The sequence below is a fragment of the Melanaphis sacchari genome, unplaced genomic scaffold (assembly GCF_002803265.2).
Source record: "Melanaphis sacchari strain LSU unplaced genomic scaffold, SCAv2.0 Contig48_pilon_pilon, whole genome shotgun sequence".
Classification (NCBI taxonomy): domain Eukaryota; kingdom Metazoa; phylum Arthropoda; class Insecta; order Hemiptera; family Aphididae; genus Melanaphis; species Melanaphis sacchari.
The window spans coordinates 3,178,796-3,195,441 of record NW_020271327.1 but is presented as its reverse complement, the minus strand read 5'-3'; the positions used below and the strand labels follow the sequence as shown (position 1 = coordinate 3,195,441).

At 31.3% G+C, this 16,646-nt stretch overlaps 1 protein-coding gene across 2 annotated transcripts in view; it reads right to left on the bottom strand.

The window, feature by feature from the left end:
- Positions 1–15,604, bottom strand: part of LOC112598471 (homeotic protein proboscipedia-like) — a 60,665-nt gene extending 45,061 nt beyond the window's left edge. For both annotated transcript variants that reach the window (XM_025344946.1, XM_025344947.1), the window contains exon 1: positions 14,454–15,604. In XM_025344946.1, coding sequence (XP_025200731.1) covers positions 14,454–15,027 — 574 coding nt within the window. In that variant the 5' untranslated portion in view covers positions 15,028–15,604. The remainder of the gene's footprint in view (positions 1–14,453) is intronic.
- Positions 15,605–16,646: the final 1,042 nt, after the last annotated feature.

Here is a 16,646-nt window from a genome sequence, read left to right as displayed (position 1 = left end):
TGACGCATGAAATGACTGGAACGTTGACACCGTGCATAGACCATCTGTCGTCGTGTTCTGACTTGTATATAGTTTTAACGCACGTTGCTGTGAAACATATACGTATTGTAGGTATTTTGTACAATAATATTATACCATGTAATAATAATATAGGTGCCTACATAAAGTTATTAAAAAAAAAATGTTTGTTTTGTAACTCCGTGTGGGTTGGCGACTGGTGAGTACATTATTTTACCAGACGCAAAAAGAAAAAAAGTATAATAATGATACGGTTGAATGGATGCCAAATAGTATACATATATGTATGCATTTATATAATACACACAGTACCTATACAAACATAAATATGTATATATGTATATATACATAAGATAAAATAACTTTCAATATTATATTATTATTGTGCACTATTATTATAGGAGGTGTATACCAACGCACACAAATATACAGACAGCGAATTGTAAACCACGAAATGCCTAGAATGGAGACGGCAACGAAAGACTATGTAGTCTTCGCGCTGGAGAACTTTGCCGGTGACCGGGGGAAGGGTTTGTATTATAGAGAGAAAAGGAAATCGACATTTTTTTTCGTTTGTGTGTTTATATACTTGTCGACTAATGAATGATTCGCGTGTAGCAGCCGTATTACATGTTAAGTATAGGTACACATATATATATATATACAGCGTATACCACCTATTTATACAAGAATAATATTTTTGCTTTCGTGGATAGTGTTTTACTGCAGTATATTTGTATGAGTGTTGTGTAAACACGACTATATGTATATTTTAATAATAATACACCAGAGGTTAAAGTAGTATTTTTATGAGCTTACGTTTTTTTTTACTTCCATTAAGCGACGAACCGAAAAACTAAAAATATTTTCGATAAGCAAATTAACAGCGGCGGAAGGGCGTTCGGTAAAATAATATTAATGATAGTATAACAAAAAAAAAATTTTAGGGAACTCGTACGGGCATACGAATAACACACGCTCATCAGCAATTGAATTAATTATCATAATCTACATCCATTTATATTACGACTATTTACGAGTACAAAATCGCTACTTTGTAGCAATTTTTCGAATTACTTATAAACTATATATTTTGTGACTGGTATATTATTTATTATTTATATTTTATAAGCATATTATATATTATATTATAATTATTTATGTTGCGAAAATACAACTTGTATATACTATAATTATATGTAAAAACTATCAAAACACAAGGAACATAATTTTACTGACACACCCCCTCCCTAATCTCCCAACCAAACCCAGTCATTACATTTTAAACTACTGAACCAGTAATATTAATAAAAAGTTACCAAAATAAATAATACATATTTCAAGTTATTATTAGTTCTATAACAAAAATTTAGGTAAGATATTACATTTTTAATTTTGAATAATTAACTTTAAGAAAATTTTTCTTAAAAATGTCTACAATTTAACACACAAAATGAATAAATTAAGTTACAAATACAATGTACAACATGTGCATATTATTTTAAATGGCCATAGGCTCATAATAATTATTAAATAAAATTCAACTATGGTTAACAATTAAACATTTACAACCATATTCTTTTATACAAAATAAAATTATATGTACGTATAAATCAAGGGTCAAATAAATACGCCTCGCGTCTCGTTTATAAAATCAAAATTTACTTATTATACAAAACGTATTTATAAACATTTTGGCTCTAGATATCATTGTATTTATCCATGTAGCTCACGAAAATATTTACGAGTATGTTAGACACTCTTGATATAAATATATTTATACTTTATACTTCAATATAATTTGCATTTAGTAATAATAATTCATTCACTCTTAAAGTTTCTCAACAAATTATTTAATTGACACTGCAGCAATTCACCGCTATAAGTTAAGGTGGTAGTTTATAATATTACGCTATATGGATATATTATTATTATGTAGACCGAAATGCTCGTATACAATTTATTATAAACCACATTAAATTTTTAACTCTTCGTTCACACATACATGATACATAGATTCGATGGTGTATGTGAAAGTGACTGGTGGTCGAAAGACGCATCAGTGCGTTTAGAGGCTTTAAAATCGGCGAAGGGGAGGCGGATAAGGCGGAAGGGTTTCCGAGGTACCGGAAATATATATACATAGGTATTACCTAAATATATATAAGGGCTTTCTCCCCCACCTCCACGATAGGTTTTAGCCATCCCCGATACATAATCAATCACTGCCGGAACGCGCGTTCCGGGCCGCCGGGTGCCGCCGCCACCGTTAACTAAGAAACTTCGCTAGTCGTCAAATTCATTCATGCTAACCACCACCGCCGCCTTCTCCTCTCAGCTTCAAATCTCCTTCACCCTATCTATGTTTCTCCCTCTCCCCATGCAATCTCTCACCGATCTCGTTTCGTTTCTCTCTTCCCCACGCATATAAAACGCGTACACCCCTTCGCAGAGTGTAGACGATCCAACCTATTTATCCCTTACAAATTAACTCGACCCTACCACCGTCATCGTGCAATTCCGTTAAATTGATTGAACCTGCAACGGCATCGGCTTCGGCGTCAGCAACGGCAACGACGGACGAACCGGAGCACGGCGTATACAGGAATAAGACAACAGAGTGGCAGCAAAAACTAAACCCTTCGTTCGTTTTGTCGCACTAAGACGCAATTATCTTACATATAATTTATGACATAAAGTCTTCTTATATTTTATTATAGATAATAAATATGTCGAAAAATTAAAATGGGTTTATTATGTATATGTACATAGAATATTATTCAATAAAAAGAAAGTTGATTACCCGAGCGTTTCGATCAAGCACCTCTACATGTATATAATCACAACTAAATATATAATGAAATCAATATTAAAATGTTTAAATCTTTGCATTGTATATATATTATACAATTCCGCAATACTTTAGTTATTGAACTAATAGAACTAAAACAATTTCTAAAAGAAACTTTACATAATGTATATCAGTTATAGTATGTGTCCAATTATTATTTAACATACAGTAAATACTATAATATATATCTTTTCATTTCTACGTTAGATAGATTTCATTTTATTTAGGGAATGATATATTTAAAAATATATGTTTAGAGTAACCAGGACCAAATAATATTCCATAAAATATAGGTTTCCATGATATTCATGTTCCATATTTCACAGACGTTTCATTGTAAATAGTTAATGGTTGTGCTTTTACCTTTTATAGAGATTGTAGATACATATCGTACACAATGAAAATGTATCTTTATAATTTTAAGCTCTTGTACAATACAATACACGGCATGTATTACGTTATCTACTCAATACAAACATTGAAACAAGTTATATATACCTATGTAATCATTCTGAGGTTCCTACATTGTCTATAGGATTTGGATAACTAGTGTTTGGAAAATGTTTCTATGTTTTTTACGCCCTACAATCGCTAATAGTAATAATAATACATTATATTTGTACCACGCGAAAATTGAAACGTGCTTATGTGTGCGTGTAAATTATAATATGTTGTGTATTATGTATAACGCGTATGTGCGTGTACTCGATGACAAAATTACAGGATTTAAAACGGCCACCGCCGGCGTCGACAGCGCACCATCAGCGATCGGATTACACGAGGGCTTAGCGCAAATAATATATATAAGGACGAAAGTATATATATATATATATATACATATATTGGGGTAGTAGAGTGGAGGGGTGGGTAAAGGCTGTAGACGAAATATATATAGGTATATGAATTCACGAAGGGGTTCGTCGAACGCTCGGTGGTGAGGTGAGTATATATTATGGAAGGAAGGGTAAACCGAGGGGGTTTGTTTCTGGTGTGCACCACACGCGCATATAATAGGTATATACGTACACCGGGCTGCGGCGGCGGGTTGACTCTGACAAATCGCATATGATTACAGAGGTACTCGCCCGTGTGTTATTATTATGTCATTAGTGGCGCGGCGGCGACTGAAGGGTGCCCAGCCCGGCCTATATATCTGACTACGCGCATACTATATACATATGTACAGTCTGAAGTCTGCATGACTGTATGACTGTATGTATGTGTATGTGTGTATGTGTGAGTGTGTGTGTGTATGCGTGTATGCTACGATGTGAAACTATACAGCTCTCGTATATATTATATATATTATATACATACATAGAGCGGTTTTACGTCATGTTCAGAATATTTATTTATTTTTTTTTATTTAAACGGCTACCAATAGATACATTACTCTATTGTACATAGATAACCTCGAGAAAAGTTTCTTACACTATGGCTAGGTTAGGTTAGGTTCGGTTATATTTTATATTAAGTTTAAGTGACTACGTAATATTTAACAGGAATTACATAATAATAAAATTTAGGTGTATTATACATGTGAACGTGTAGATTCTGCCGCATATAGTATACACTAGGTATACGTGAAATAAAATTAGTTTTCGAATTGCTTTAGATTAAACACCGTTTCTGAATGCATTCTTAAGCAAATTAAATATTATTAAGTGATTTAGATTATTTTTTCTGTTCACTAAAAGACGATAAGCCTTCAAATGTTCTTCTGTTGAAAAATCACAGCTTTTTTTATAAATTGCTATTTATACAGGTACCCGTGTAAAAATAACGATTGAACATTAAGTATGACGGGACTTTTCTTGCGGCGTGCAATTAAAATGAACCAAAATTCTAAATCATTACCGATTACCTCCTAAGTGCCATTTCGCGTGTCCTAAACCGTACCACGCATAATCGAATGGATTAATTGATTTAAATTACAGACGTTTAAACACGCGCGTTGTACGCGTTAAACGAATAGTCTGTTGTCAAAAACTCAAAATAATAATTATTTAGTAATCTTTAGCGTATTGTTAGAAAAAAAACTATTTATACTATAAACAACACAAAATGTACTGAACATAACAGCAAATTATAGAGTTAGTTTAAATAAGCATATACAAATCCGCGATGGTATAATATATTATTTTGTACATTTACACAGTATTACATGCATATTACAAATTACATATAAAACCGATTGATTTATACTCGTTGCTGCTTTTTAAAATCGAATTACACTTTTTTGCTAATGAAACGAATGAAAAAGTCTCTTGGGAAACGGTGGCGTGACGTGACATACCTGCCACTCGAACATTTGCACTATGTAAAACTATATTATTATACTTTATTTTTCATTCCCTGCTGTCTCTTTTTTACGCAGAAAACGCTCGTATCCACGTTATAAAAAACATGCCTATAGATTTATCTGTACGATTTTCAAAAGACTCTTTTTAGAGTATATATAGGTGTCAAGTAACTGTATAATATAGTATACTCGTAATATGCCTATGCACTACCCAAGTCCCATATCGGTAAGACCTATAGTCTCTTTTCTTGATTCTCAGCATTCCTTATCTTTAATGATTTTAATATTGACCATACACTACACATATACTTCTAATATTTTATTCCTCTTTATTTTATGCATTATTCTTGATATTTGTTGTTATTGTTATTTAAAATTTAATTTATAACTATTTTTATGACTATCTTTATACATTTTGTCGTCAATATCTTGAGACGTACTCAAAATAATATAATATAATATATAAGCATGACAACGGATACGTTGTTCCGAAATTTCGTTGATAACGTGCGTACGATTTGCACGCATCGTAGCGTGTACTCATTTATACAAACGTATTTCATTATCTAAAGAAAAATTTCAATAGCAGTGTATGACGCTTATCGTCACTAAACAATCTTTTATACATATTTTATTATTGTTCCCGATCCGTCGTCTGCAGTATGAGAAATAATCGAGTGAATTTCCTGACCGGCAGAGGCGAAGCGGTTTGGAGAAAAGAAAAATTTGACATAAAAAAAAAAAACCACTATAATATGGTTTGTATGGAGGTGACGTGAAGGGACAACGACGACAACGAGAGTGGGTGAAAAAGAGAAAAATTAGAAATTCAGATTTGTGATATGAAAAATACACGACGTGTGTATGCGTGTGTATGTTATATATACACATATATACGAGTGACGCGAGTGTGCTCCCGGAAGTGGAGAAAAAGAATATGATCGAGTGTGGGAGAGAAGGGGTCGAGAGAGTCAGAAGAGCGCGCGGTGTGCGTTTAGAGCTTTTTGTGTCTGAGGCCGCGGCCAATTTATCAAAAAACATGTTCGACCCCTTCTCCCCCCGGGGGGGTCAACCGCCCGTCAACCTTGTATGGCGGCGGTACCGCTCAAACAGTGAATCGTATCTTCATAATATTACAACGGTGACATTTCCCCGTCATTTTTTCGTTTTACGACCATTTTTCTTCACTCGCTCTTATACGCAGGCTATACTGTGCTGTATATATAATACTACTATCGCCTTACTCTGCAGAAAAAAACCTACACCGCTTTTCTTCTCGTTCCCGCCACTCCACGCGTGTACACACACATACATACACAAAAGCCCCTCGGCTTCATTTTTAACTTGCAAAATGACGTGGAAATTGAATCCGCTGCAACCGGCAGCGCGACACACTGACTTTTTTCCGCGTATACAAAGTTGTTTTTTTTTTTTATCATCTTTATTGTGCATTTCTGACGTATGACCTTACGGCCACCCCACTCCCGTTCCCTTCTTATATATTTTCATCAGTATACATCGTAGAAACACTATCTATTTTTACATACCTATATAGTAATATAACATACATTTGTATTTTCTATACTCATCGTGTACAGTACATGCACCACAGTAGTGACTACAACGAACTGTAATAAAACATTATAATATATATATTCTTATATATATACAGTAATAATAAAAAGGTATGTCCGTTAATGACACGTCCTGTTACGTGATGACGGTAATATAAAAGTTTATTATTAATATTTTGTGTTTTTTTTCTATCGCACCCAAAATCCGAATCAACGGAAATTGGTACGTCAATCAATCGGGTTGTTGCAGGAAGCGGCTTCGGGTGAAAAACAAAAAAGGTAGGTAGATACGACGACATAACATATGCTCATATATATATGTATATACATATATATATAAATTTAAGAGTAGAGGTTATTAATAGTCTCCGCGGACCGCGGTATCACCGAGATTAATTATTATTATTGTATTATACGCTCCCCCTTGACGCCGCCGACGGTTCTCAACAAGTCGTCCTTGGTCACAGACTTGCCCTCCGGTCATTCCTCTTCACTCCGTCCTCAACCATTGCCATCATTCATGTATAATAAATTTTATACTAAATATAATAATAATTATATATATATATATATATACTATATACGATACTTTCCTCCCCTCGCGCTTTTCGTTCCAATAAACGCCGCCGCATCTTTGCCACCTCTGCCGTCTATACAACATTACATTTTAGACAAGAACTTGCGTACATATAATACATAAGTAATATATTAGTGGTAAGTATCTTCCTATACATTTCAGAAACCTTGAAAAAAATTTTTTAACGTAAAAGTAAAAACTAATAGACGTAACGAAAACACTGTGTATCTTCATTTATTATTCTTAATTATTTTCAGAATTGCGCATTGGTTATGATTTTATGAGAAAAAACACACAACTATAAAAATTTATACTTCATAAAAAGTATCCATTATATTATTACATATTTATTATAATTTTAATAATATTTTGATGTTCACCATAGTTGCAGAGATCAAATTTTATACTCTTTCATATTATACTTCTAATTTCATATTATGCAGTTTTAAGAGAATGTCATGGTCACATATTATTATCTACTATTATAGTTCTATACTATGTATTATGATTTCTATCTCACAAACGTATAAGCAATGTTTCAAATTTGTGTTCAGTTGAATCGATTTTGTGTTGTTGATTTAACATCACTGCAATGACTTAACTTATTATTAGACTAACTTAAAGGTTAACATATTATCTGTGTTTAAATGTTGATTTTTTACGATATTTTAATTTTTAAGCGAGTTACGATCACTTTTAAATCGAAATATTTTATATACTCTTTTATTTATTTAACTGATTTAAAAGTTGAAAAAAAATAATGAAATATATCATAAAAATACTCGGCATTCAAGTAAATATAATATTGTTTTACTTTTATGTTTGTAAGACAAAATAGACTACTTATACATTTACATACAGTAAGATCTTCTTAATATTTATTTGATGTTAATTTAATAGAATATATTAATAGAAATGCACAAAAAAATATGTTTTCAAAATTTATTGATATTTGATGTTCATTTAACTTAATCTTTATGTACAATTAATTGTAAATTACACAATTATTAATTTTACAACATGTAACTATATTTAATCATTATAGTAGAGTGGAATTTTCTGAGTGCTTAAGACTATAAAATAAATGTATATGTTAGCATATAGTAATACAGTACTAGAATACAAAAATATATTATATTTTATTAGAAATTAGAATGTATGTCTTTATATAATAAAAGTAGAGCAGTTTTAATAGGTTCATATATTATATAATACCTAAGAGGCTAAGAGTAGTTGAATCTGATGAAAGTCGTTTTTATAAAAAAAACATTCCTTACTTTTTGAATTCTATTACTCACATGTGGGTGTACAAAAATTATAATATATTTTATGAAGATTATAGAAATTAAATACTATAATATTCATAATCAATGCATATAATATGTTATATACACGTCATATTTTGTATATAAATTTAAATATTCTTAATATTAACTATACTGTAATTAATAATTCACAGGCGTAATAATTCTAAAAATATAATTCTACAGTATTAAAAAAATACAAAAATTGTAATGACTAATGAAATCATATTATCGTAAAGGTATCTATTATACTGGTTTTATATATCTAAATAGTACATACACTAATTAATATTACCAAATATACTAGCTGTTATGTTTATAAATCATTAGTTATTTGGGAGTATGAAATTAAATTATATGACTAAATATAAGTATTATGAATACTTTAAAGTTATTTTGTAATTTCTTATGTTGAATGCTAAAATAGATATCATAAATATGACGATAAAAATTATGATCAATAAGATAGTATAAAACAAAAACATTCATTATACTCACTAATCATTATATTGCTTATGATCAATTTTAATAACCGATTGCATAAATTTAATTTAATTTAGTTTTTACTAAATATATTCTCTAAATATATCCTTATATTATGTTATTATACTGTTTAAAAATATCTTGAGTGGTTTTACAACTATTAAATTATAGTTGATATTTTCCTTGAAGTTTTATTACATCATAACTTAAATTTAATTATATCTTTCAAAATATTTATGAATTTATCATAGAAGTGGAATATAATACAATATTTACTATCTCCTTTTCCCTTATATATTTTTCGAAATATATAATATTTAATTGTAATTAAACATTTAAGAATAGATATATGTATTACATATAAAGTATATATATCTTTATTTATTATTACAAATTAACTATACTTGGTATATTAAGTTAATATTTTTAACACCATATGAATACATAATATAAAATATTTAGTTCCTTTTAACCTTAATCAATCTAACAAACGTTTATTATTTAAAAATCAATAGAGGTGCTAAAATAAAATATATTATATTATTTTTATATTAAACATAACTAATACAACTAATTCTCTAATAATATCAATTGTTACAGTAAAATCCTATGCAATTTCATGCTCACTCGTTCAAGTCTCTTTTTGTTGATTAATGATTATCATATAATATAATAATTAATAATTAATAGATGCCAAGTATATTTTACGATCATTATAGATATCTTCATAAAGATTTCTTAACATTTTAATACATGAATATAAAAATAATATTTTTGTTTGATTATTCTAAACAATAACTTCATATATACCTATAATAAATAGTGATTTGCATAGCTCAATTTTTAGGTATTTTCTTGTTCACAAAAATAAATTATAAACGATTAATCGTTCAATTCTTTAAATTTTAAACAATTAAGATAATATAACTAATAAAACAACTTTGTAATATACATTGTGTTATTATTATGAAGATTATGAATAAGTAGGTATGTACTTGCAATCGACTATGATATTTGTAAGTACCTACTGTAGACAAAAGTTTTCAAATGTTTAATAATTGACAAGTACTTACCTACCACAAAATAAATGTAAGCAACATAATTTAAAGCATATAGAGATACCCGTCATATTATTAGATAATATTTTTAACATAAAATTATGATTTTGTGGAGAAAGTGTATACTTAGGTACATAGTAAATATAAATATTACATACATTATATAAATATAAATAATTATATTGTATAATTACACAATGAATTACTATATATTTATTATTAAGCATATTTCAACAAAACAATTCATATTATAATATTATGGTTTAAAAACTGAAAACACCATATGCTTATTTCAATACTATATAGTTAAGTGTATATTATACATAAATAAAATATACATATATGTATATTTTAATGGTTAAAATTATAGGTACCTTCTTTCCTGCAAATACTGCAGCATGCACATGATGTGCATGATTAATCACAAAAGAACGCGGCAACTTGTCCTACACCAATAATTGTTTGATCACCGGTTATCATATTGAAAACCTGTTTATAAACTAAAAATCCTCGGTAAAATCTAATGAATACTCATCATCGTTGCACGACGTCTTAAATCCCAAAACAACCTGTACAGGTAAATAGGTGCACATTATACACCCATTCAAGATATTCAAGTATATTGAGTTAACTAGTCGTCTGTGTAAATATTATTCTTACATAATATTATTATAATATACTATCGTGTAAATTGACAGCTTGTAAAGTATAACGAAAATATATCGCATAATATTTGACCGCCCCATTTAATAACCGGATGATCCTTAAATTACTATATTTTGTTGATACCTTATTCAACATCGATAATAATTCTATAAACAATGCATATTTTATGCACAGACAATATAAAGTCATAGTGTATTGTGGTATTAAAATTTGCCGTTATAATAATATGTCGATCTAACCTACTGAGACACGAAATAAGTAAAATAAAGCGTTTTGTGTGTATATATACATGTAGATAGCTTATAATTGAGGTAGTGCACATAATATTGTATTATTATACGACGTATAAAAAAACTTTTTGACGATGTATACTGTATAGTTTCAGTAAACCATAATAATTTTTATCGTACACGTCGTACAGCATAATTTAACCTTCATGATAGACAGATTAAAATAATAGTATGCGGACAGTAATTAATGTTTGAACTCCATTGGCGACGGTGGCGGTGTGGATGAGCTTCCATATTTGACCTGGTCCACCTTTGGGGATCTAACCCCAGCGCGATTATATAGCAGGTATATTAAAATGTCGTCCTATACTCCTATATAAACTTGTTTAAAGTAATGTTATTTTCGATAATGAATTATCCAATGAATTCCAAAAACATTGTGAACAACCTTTGAAAACACGATACTGTTATTTTTTATCTTTCATTAATTCGTCTAGAAGCAACATGGTCTTTATGTATACAATACTTTATTCATTAATGTTTTCTTACGTGAAAAGAATGACCCTACTTTAATTCAACAAATTTTCTCACATCAACATCCCTATCGATCATATTCAATCTGACAGTAGTCCACGTTTCACAAACTAAATACAATAAGTTCAATTTATTCAAAACGATCTATATAATATTTATATATATATATTATATATTATGAAGTAGTAAACATTTTTTTTCCTAAAAAGAAGGGAATTCTGGATTCATTTTTTTTTCTTTTCAATATATATTTTTGTTAGTACCTGAATAATATAACAGATGTTTAAAGAAATCAATAAAATGAATTATGAAATTTATTAGTTAGCATTTAAAAAATAAATTTTAAATATTGTCATTTAAAAGTACCTACTATTGCTTTATATTAACTAAAACTAAAATAAATAAAATTACATATTCTATATTATTTTTCAGACTTTCTAGATACTACATACAATACATTTTATTAAAACACTGGTGTAGCGATAGATTTTGAATATAATAATTACCTAAGAATTCTAGTTAAATATATAAAAGGAATTATTTATTAAATAATTTAAATTTATATTTAAAATATATACTTAATAAAAATTATTACCTATATATAAAAATATGAATGCGTAAAAAATAAACTCAATATATTTTATTATAAAGTTATATAATTGGTATAACTAGAGTTATACATTTTAATTATCAAATCATAACCGATTTTAAATTAACGTCGGATGTATACTTCTGATTACAATTATAAATTTATATTTTAAGGTATATTATGTAATTTAAAGTTAATATATACATGTGTAATTTAGTTATAATTTAGCATTAGAGTTTTATTAACACCAACGTTGGTTTATTTTTGTTACAAGTTGCATGCGTACGTACTCGTGTCAATAGCACAAATCTAAATTTAAAAACCGTAAAACTATCATTCAACATTCTTTATAACATATTATAAACAACTAAAATAGCGACTTCATCATTGATTCACATTTAACATCGAAATGATTTACAAATTTACGATTCAATGAATTTTGGGGGTTGTAATCATTATACTCGAGGGTGAGGGTAACTTGCAGGATATTCGGTAGTCATAACAGTGTTTATTCACGCCACTTATACCGAAATCCCACAAACGTCAGCAAATCGAATCATGTTTTGTTTTTATCTATCTAATCGTTTCAATTATCCTTTTTTATTAACAACCTTTTTTGTTAATTTCGACCAGTTCTCTGTTTTATAGGTAGGTGTACCTAAGGCGGTCGGCAGAAGCGGCGTCGGCGACGACTATTATAGTATACTGTCGGTGAGAAACTCCGATTTATCTGGCGGTGTACACACAAAAACACGATAATGATAAATCGACACGGTCAAACCCTCAACCGAATGTCAAACACAAATTGATGGGTTATTCGTCTGGGAAAAACAATACCACGCTAATAATTTATATGTACGGGAAGTACATTTCATATAGAACAATCAAAATTACTTCCCGAAGTCTGTCTGGCGTTTTAGAAAACGTTTAAAAAATTTTAAGTCCAAGAGAGTTAATTATACTATTGGTCGTTTATAATTTGTTTCAATAAATAAAAATGACACAGGTAATAGGTATACAAATGATAAATTAATTAGGATTTTCAGTGTTTTTATTATAAATTATAATGGTAGTTTTGTGTGTACATTTATAATTGAATATTTTGTTCAGTACATAATTATTACACGATTATTATTATTATCCCTCTTAATATATGGTAATAAAATTTTTTTCATGATTTTTTAGGAAACATCTTCTCATGTAAAGTTATAATATTACAAAAATACTATAAAAATAATAATTTGACAACAGCCATTCTTCGTGGGTACTTACTGCAGGGTTTATGTGAAAAGTTACCATATAGAGTATGAAAGATTTTATTAAAAAAAAAAAAAACAGTGATCTTCTCTCCCCTTATATGATTCAAACACACAATAAACGGGGTGAATTTAAATTCATGAAGTGATAAATGAAGTAACACATGTATGAGTAGTTGAAAACTTTTTATGTGTTCTTACTTCTTAGTAAGTAGGTTATGTACCCGGCGTGGCAGTTGAAAAATTATTGTTTATAAATATAAAAATATATTAATACAAAAAGAATATTAAATCATTATCGGGTGTTAGTATTTAAAATTTACTTTCAATATTATAATAGAATCAGCAAACAATTTTTCACAATTTAATAATGTTAATATACAAATAATAATTATTGGATACTTTAATCAATCGAATACAAAGATTTGTCAATTATTTAACATATTTATTTACAGTGGAATATAATGCAAGATTGAAATTCTCGAATTATAAATAATTTTATGTATAAATTATGTAACTACTATCTTTTTTAGTTTTAGAGTATATAAGCAAATAGTTTAAGCGTTTTAATTTTTAAAACTGTTTACTAAATTCCGTTTTATAGAACAAATTTAGTACATTTGAACTGATGACACTATATGAAACTACACCCTACTGCGCCAGTGTCCCTCGTCAAAACAAAGTTTACGGCCTAAACAATATGTATACGGAATGCAATGTCAAACTTTCTCAGACATACTGAGTAAGTATTTTATACACTTACATAAATATACGACGTATAGATAATATAATAATGTAATAGTGCTTCAAAATATGATATATACATGTAACATTCGAATGATGTGTTATCGGTTTTTGGGAGGTTACACGGTATAAATACAAAAAACTCCTTTCGAGTGTCTCTAACAGCTTCTGACATTTCAACGTTCGCGTCAAGTACGCGTTACGTCAAAGTATTCGATAAACGTGGCTGTTTGCTTACGTACAATGTAATCTGTTCACGAAACTTACCTTGATGGTTGTTTTTTCTGGTGGTCTTTTTCTCCTTCATCCAAGGATACTCTTGCTGTCCACCACCTCCGCCGGCACCAATCCCACCGCCACCACCGCCGCCGACCTGCTGGTCTGCCTGCATCTGGTACATGGCGGCGGCGGCTGCAGCGGCGGCAGCGACCTGGTGGTGCTGCTGCTGCTGGTGTTGTGGGTCCACCGGCGACACGTTCTCGTTACCGCCGCCACCGCCTCCCATCACATGGTGCATCATGTAGTCGGGCACGGCGGCCGGCTGATAGTCGGCCGCGTGGTGGTCCATCTGCGGCCCGGCCGCGGACACGGCCGCCATCCAAAATCCGTTGCCGTCCTGCAGACCGGCCGCCACCGGCGAGTCCTTCATGGCCATGGCGGTCGCCGCGTACATGTCTCCCTTGCGATCTCCACCGCCGCAATCGTCATCGTCGTCTTCGTCGTCGGCGGCCGAGGCGGCGTGCAGGGTATCTGCCAACATTTGCGGGCCGCCGAACGCGCCCAACATCAGCTGCTGCTGTTTGCCGGGTCGCAGGTCGGCCTCAGTGTTTTTTAACATCATTCCGAACGCCCGGCGACGGTATTTTTCACGCGAAAAACGTTGTGTTATTTTCGACAATCACCCGCGCACGATAATATTATTATACTATAATCGGTACGACTATAATTGATATATCGGCGGCGTGTTATAATAATAATATATATAACATATTATTAAAATAGTAGGGCCTAATATAGTAACTATAGGAGTAGTAATAGTAGTAGTAGTTGTAGTGGTATACTTAAACTAGGTGTAATAGTGGTACAGTTTTACATCGGAGGTAGTTAATATTATTTAAGTCGTATATTTTATAATGTCAGTACCGAAATAATATTTTAGAAACGGTTTGTTGACGACGGCAATTTAATACGAAAACGAATAAAACTCGCGCACATTCATCGCACCATCAATTCACTTCCGTACAATTTACAGTAAAATATATCATGGGTAAAGCGCAAGCTGCTGAACGTTTAGCAGACGTCGTGGTCGAACGTAGTCCGCCGACTGTCGGCCATCGGACGCGTATGTCGATGTCGTCGTCGCAGTCACAGCAGAGTGTACAATGCCAGTCGCGGCGGATGAGGCGATACGCCGACGATGGCGCGCGACGGACCGATAGTTTTATTATTATTATTATTCCCGTTCCCAACACTACCGCACGCCGCGCGCAGCACATGAACCATACGTCGTGCGCCTGCGCCGCGATCGGTACGACGGGGCCGCCTTTTCTCTGCCGCCGCCGCCGCCGCCACTGTCAGTCATCACACCACCGCAGCCGCCGCCGCCACCACCGCCGCCGCGGCTGCCACACAGCAGCCGCAGCCGATGATTTTTCCCGCGCACCACCTGTCAATCATTACACACACGCGTGCGCGCGCAAACGTTTTATTTTACACTCCCGCGTGTTACCTACGACTTATTGTATAATATTATCAAGTATATGATATTTTTACATTATATAATACCGTATATACTTAATATTAATATATACGAAAAAAGTGTACATATTTGACGCCTTATCCACACGTTATTTATACTAATCATCCATTCAAGACGCGCTCCCATCACTGCTACTCGACGATTATTACAATATATGTCTATTAAATTTATGTATTTCATTTTATTCACTTTTGGGTGAAAAATCTTAAGGTTATAAATTACGTTGATTTCGACGAAGAACGTAAAATTCGATCATACTAATAAAATTGTATTATATTATAACTTGTAAGCACTTAAAATTGTATGTTGTTCAATACATATAAGTATTGGTATACATCGGAAGACAAATTCTTGAGTTGTAAATATATTCATTATGTTTACACAGTTAGAATGTACTTAATTCTGTTAAAACCGATTGCCCTTTATGAAGCAGAAACATAGATAGCCTTTAAGAAAAACTTAAGAACAAAAGATGATAGTGTGAGAAAAAAATACTATATAGGGCATTCTTTAATGCTCAGACAAATGAATAGATGAAACAACACAATGATAAACTGCACCCTTTTTTTAGCAACCAAATGTACTGAAAGAAAATAAAAAAATAAGATTGTTTCGGGTAGATCATACCTGTAGGATGCACAATTCGCTAAAACGAAAAGTAACTGAAAAAAGCTAAGTAGGAAGGAGACCGTGGTAATTAT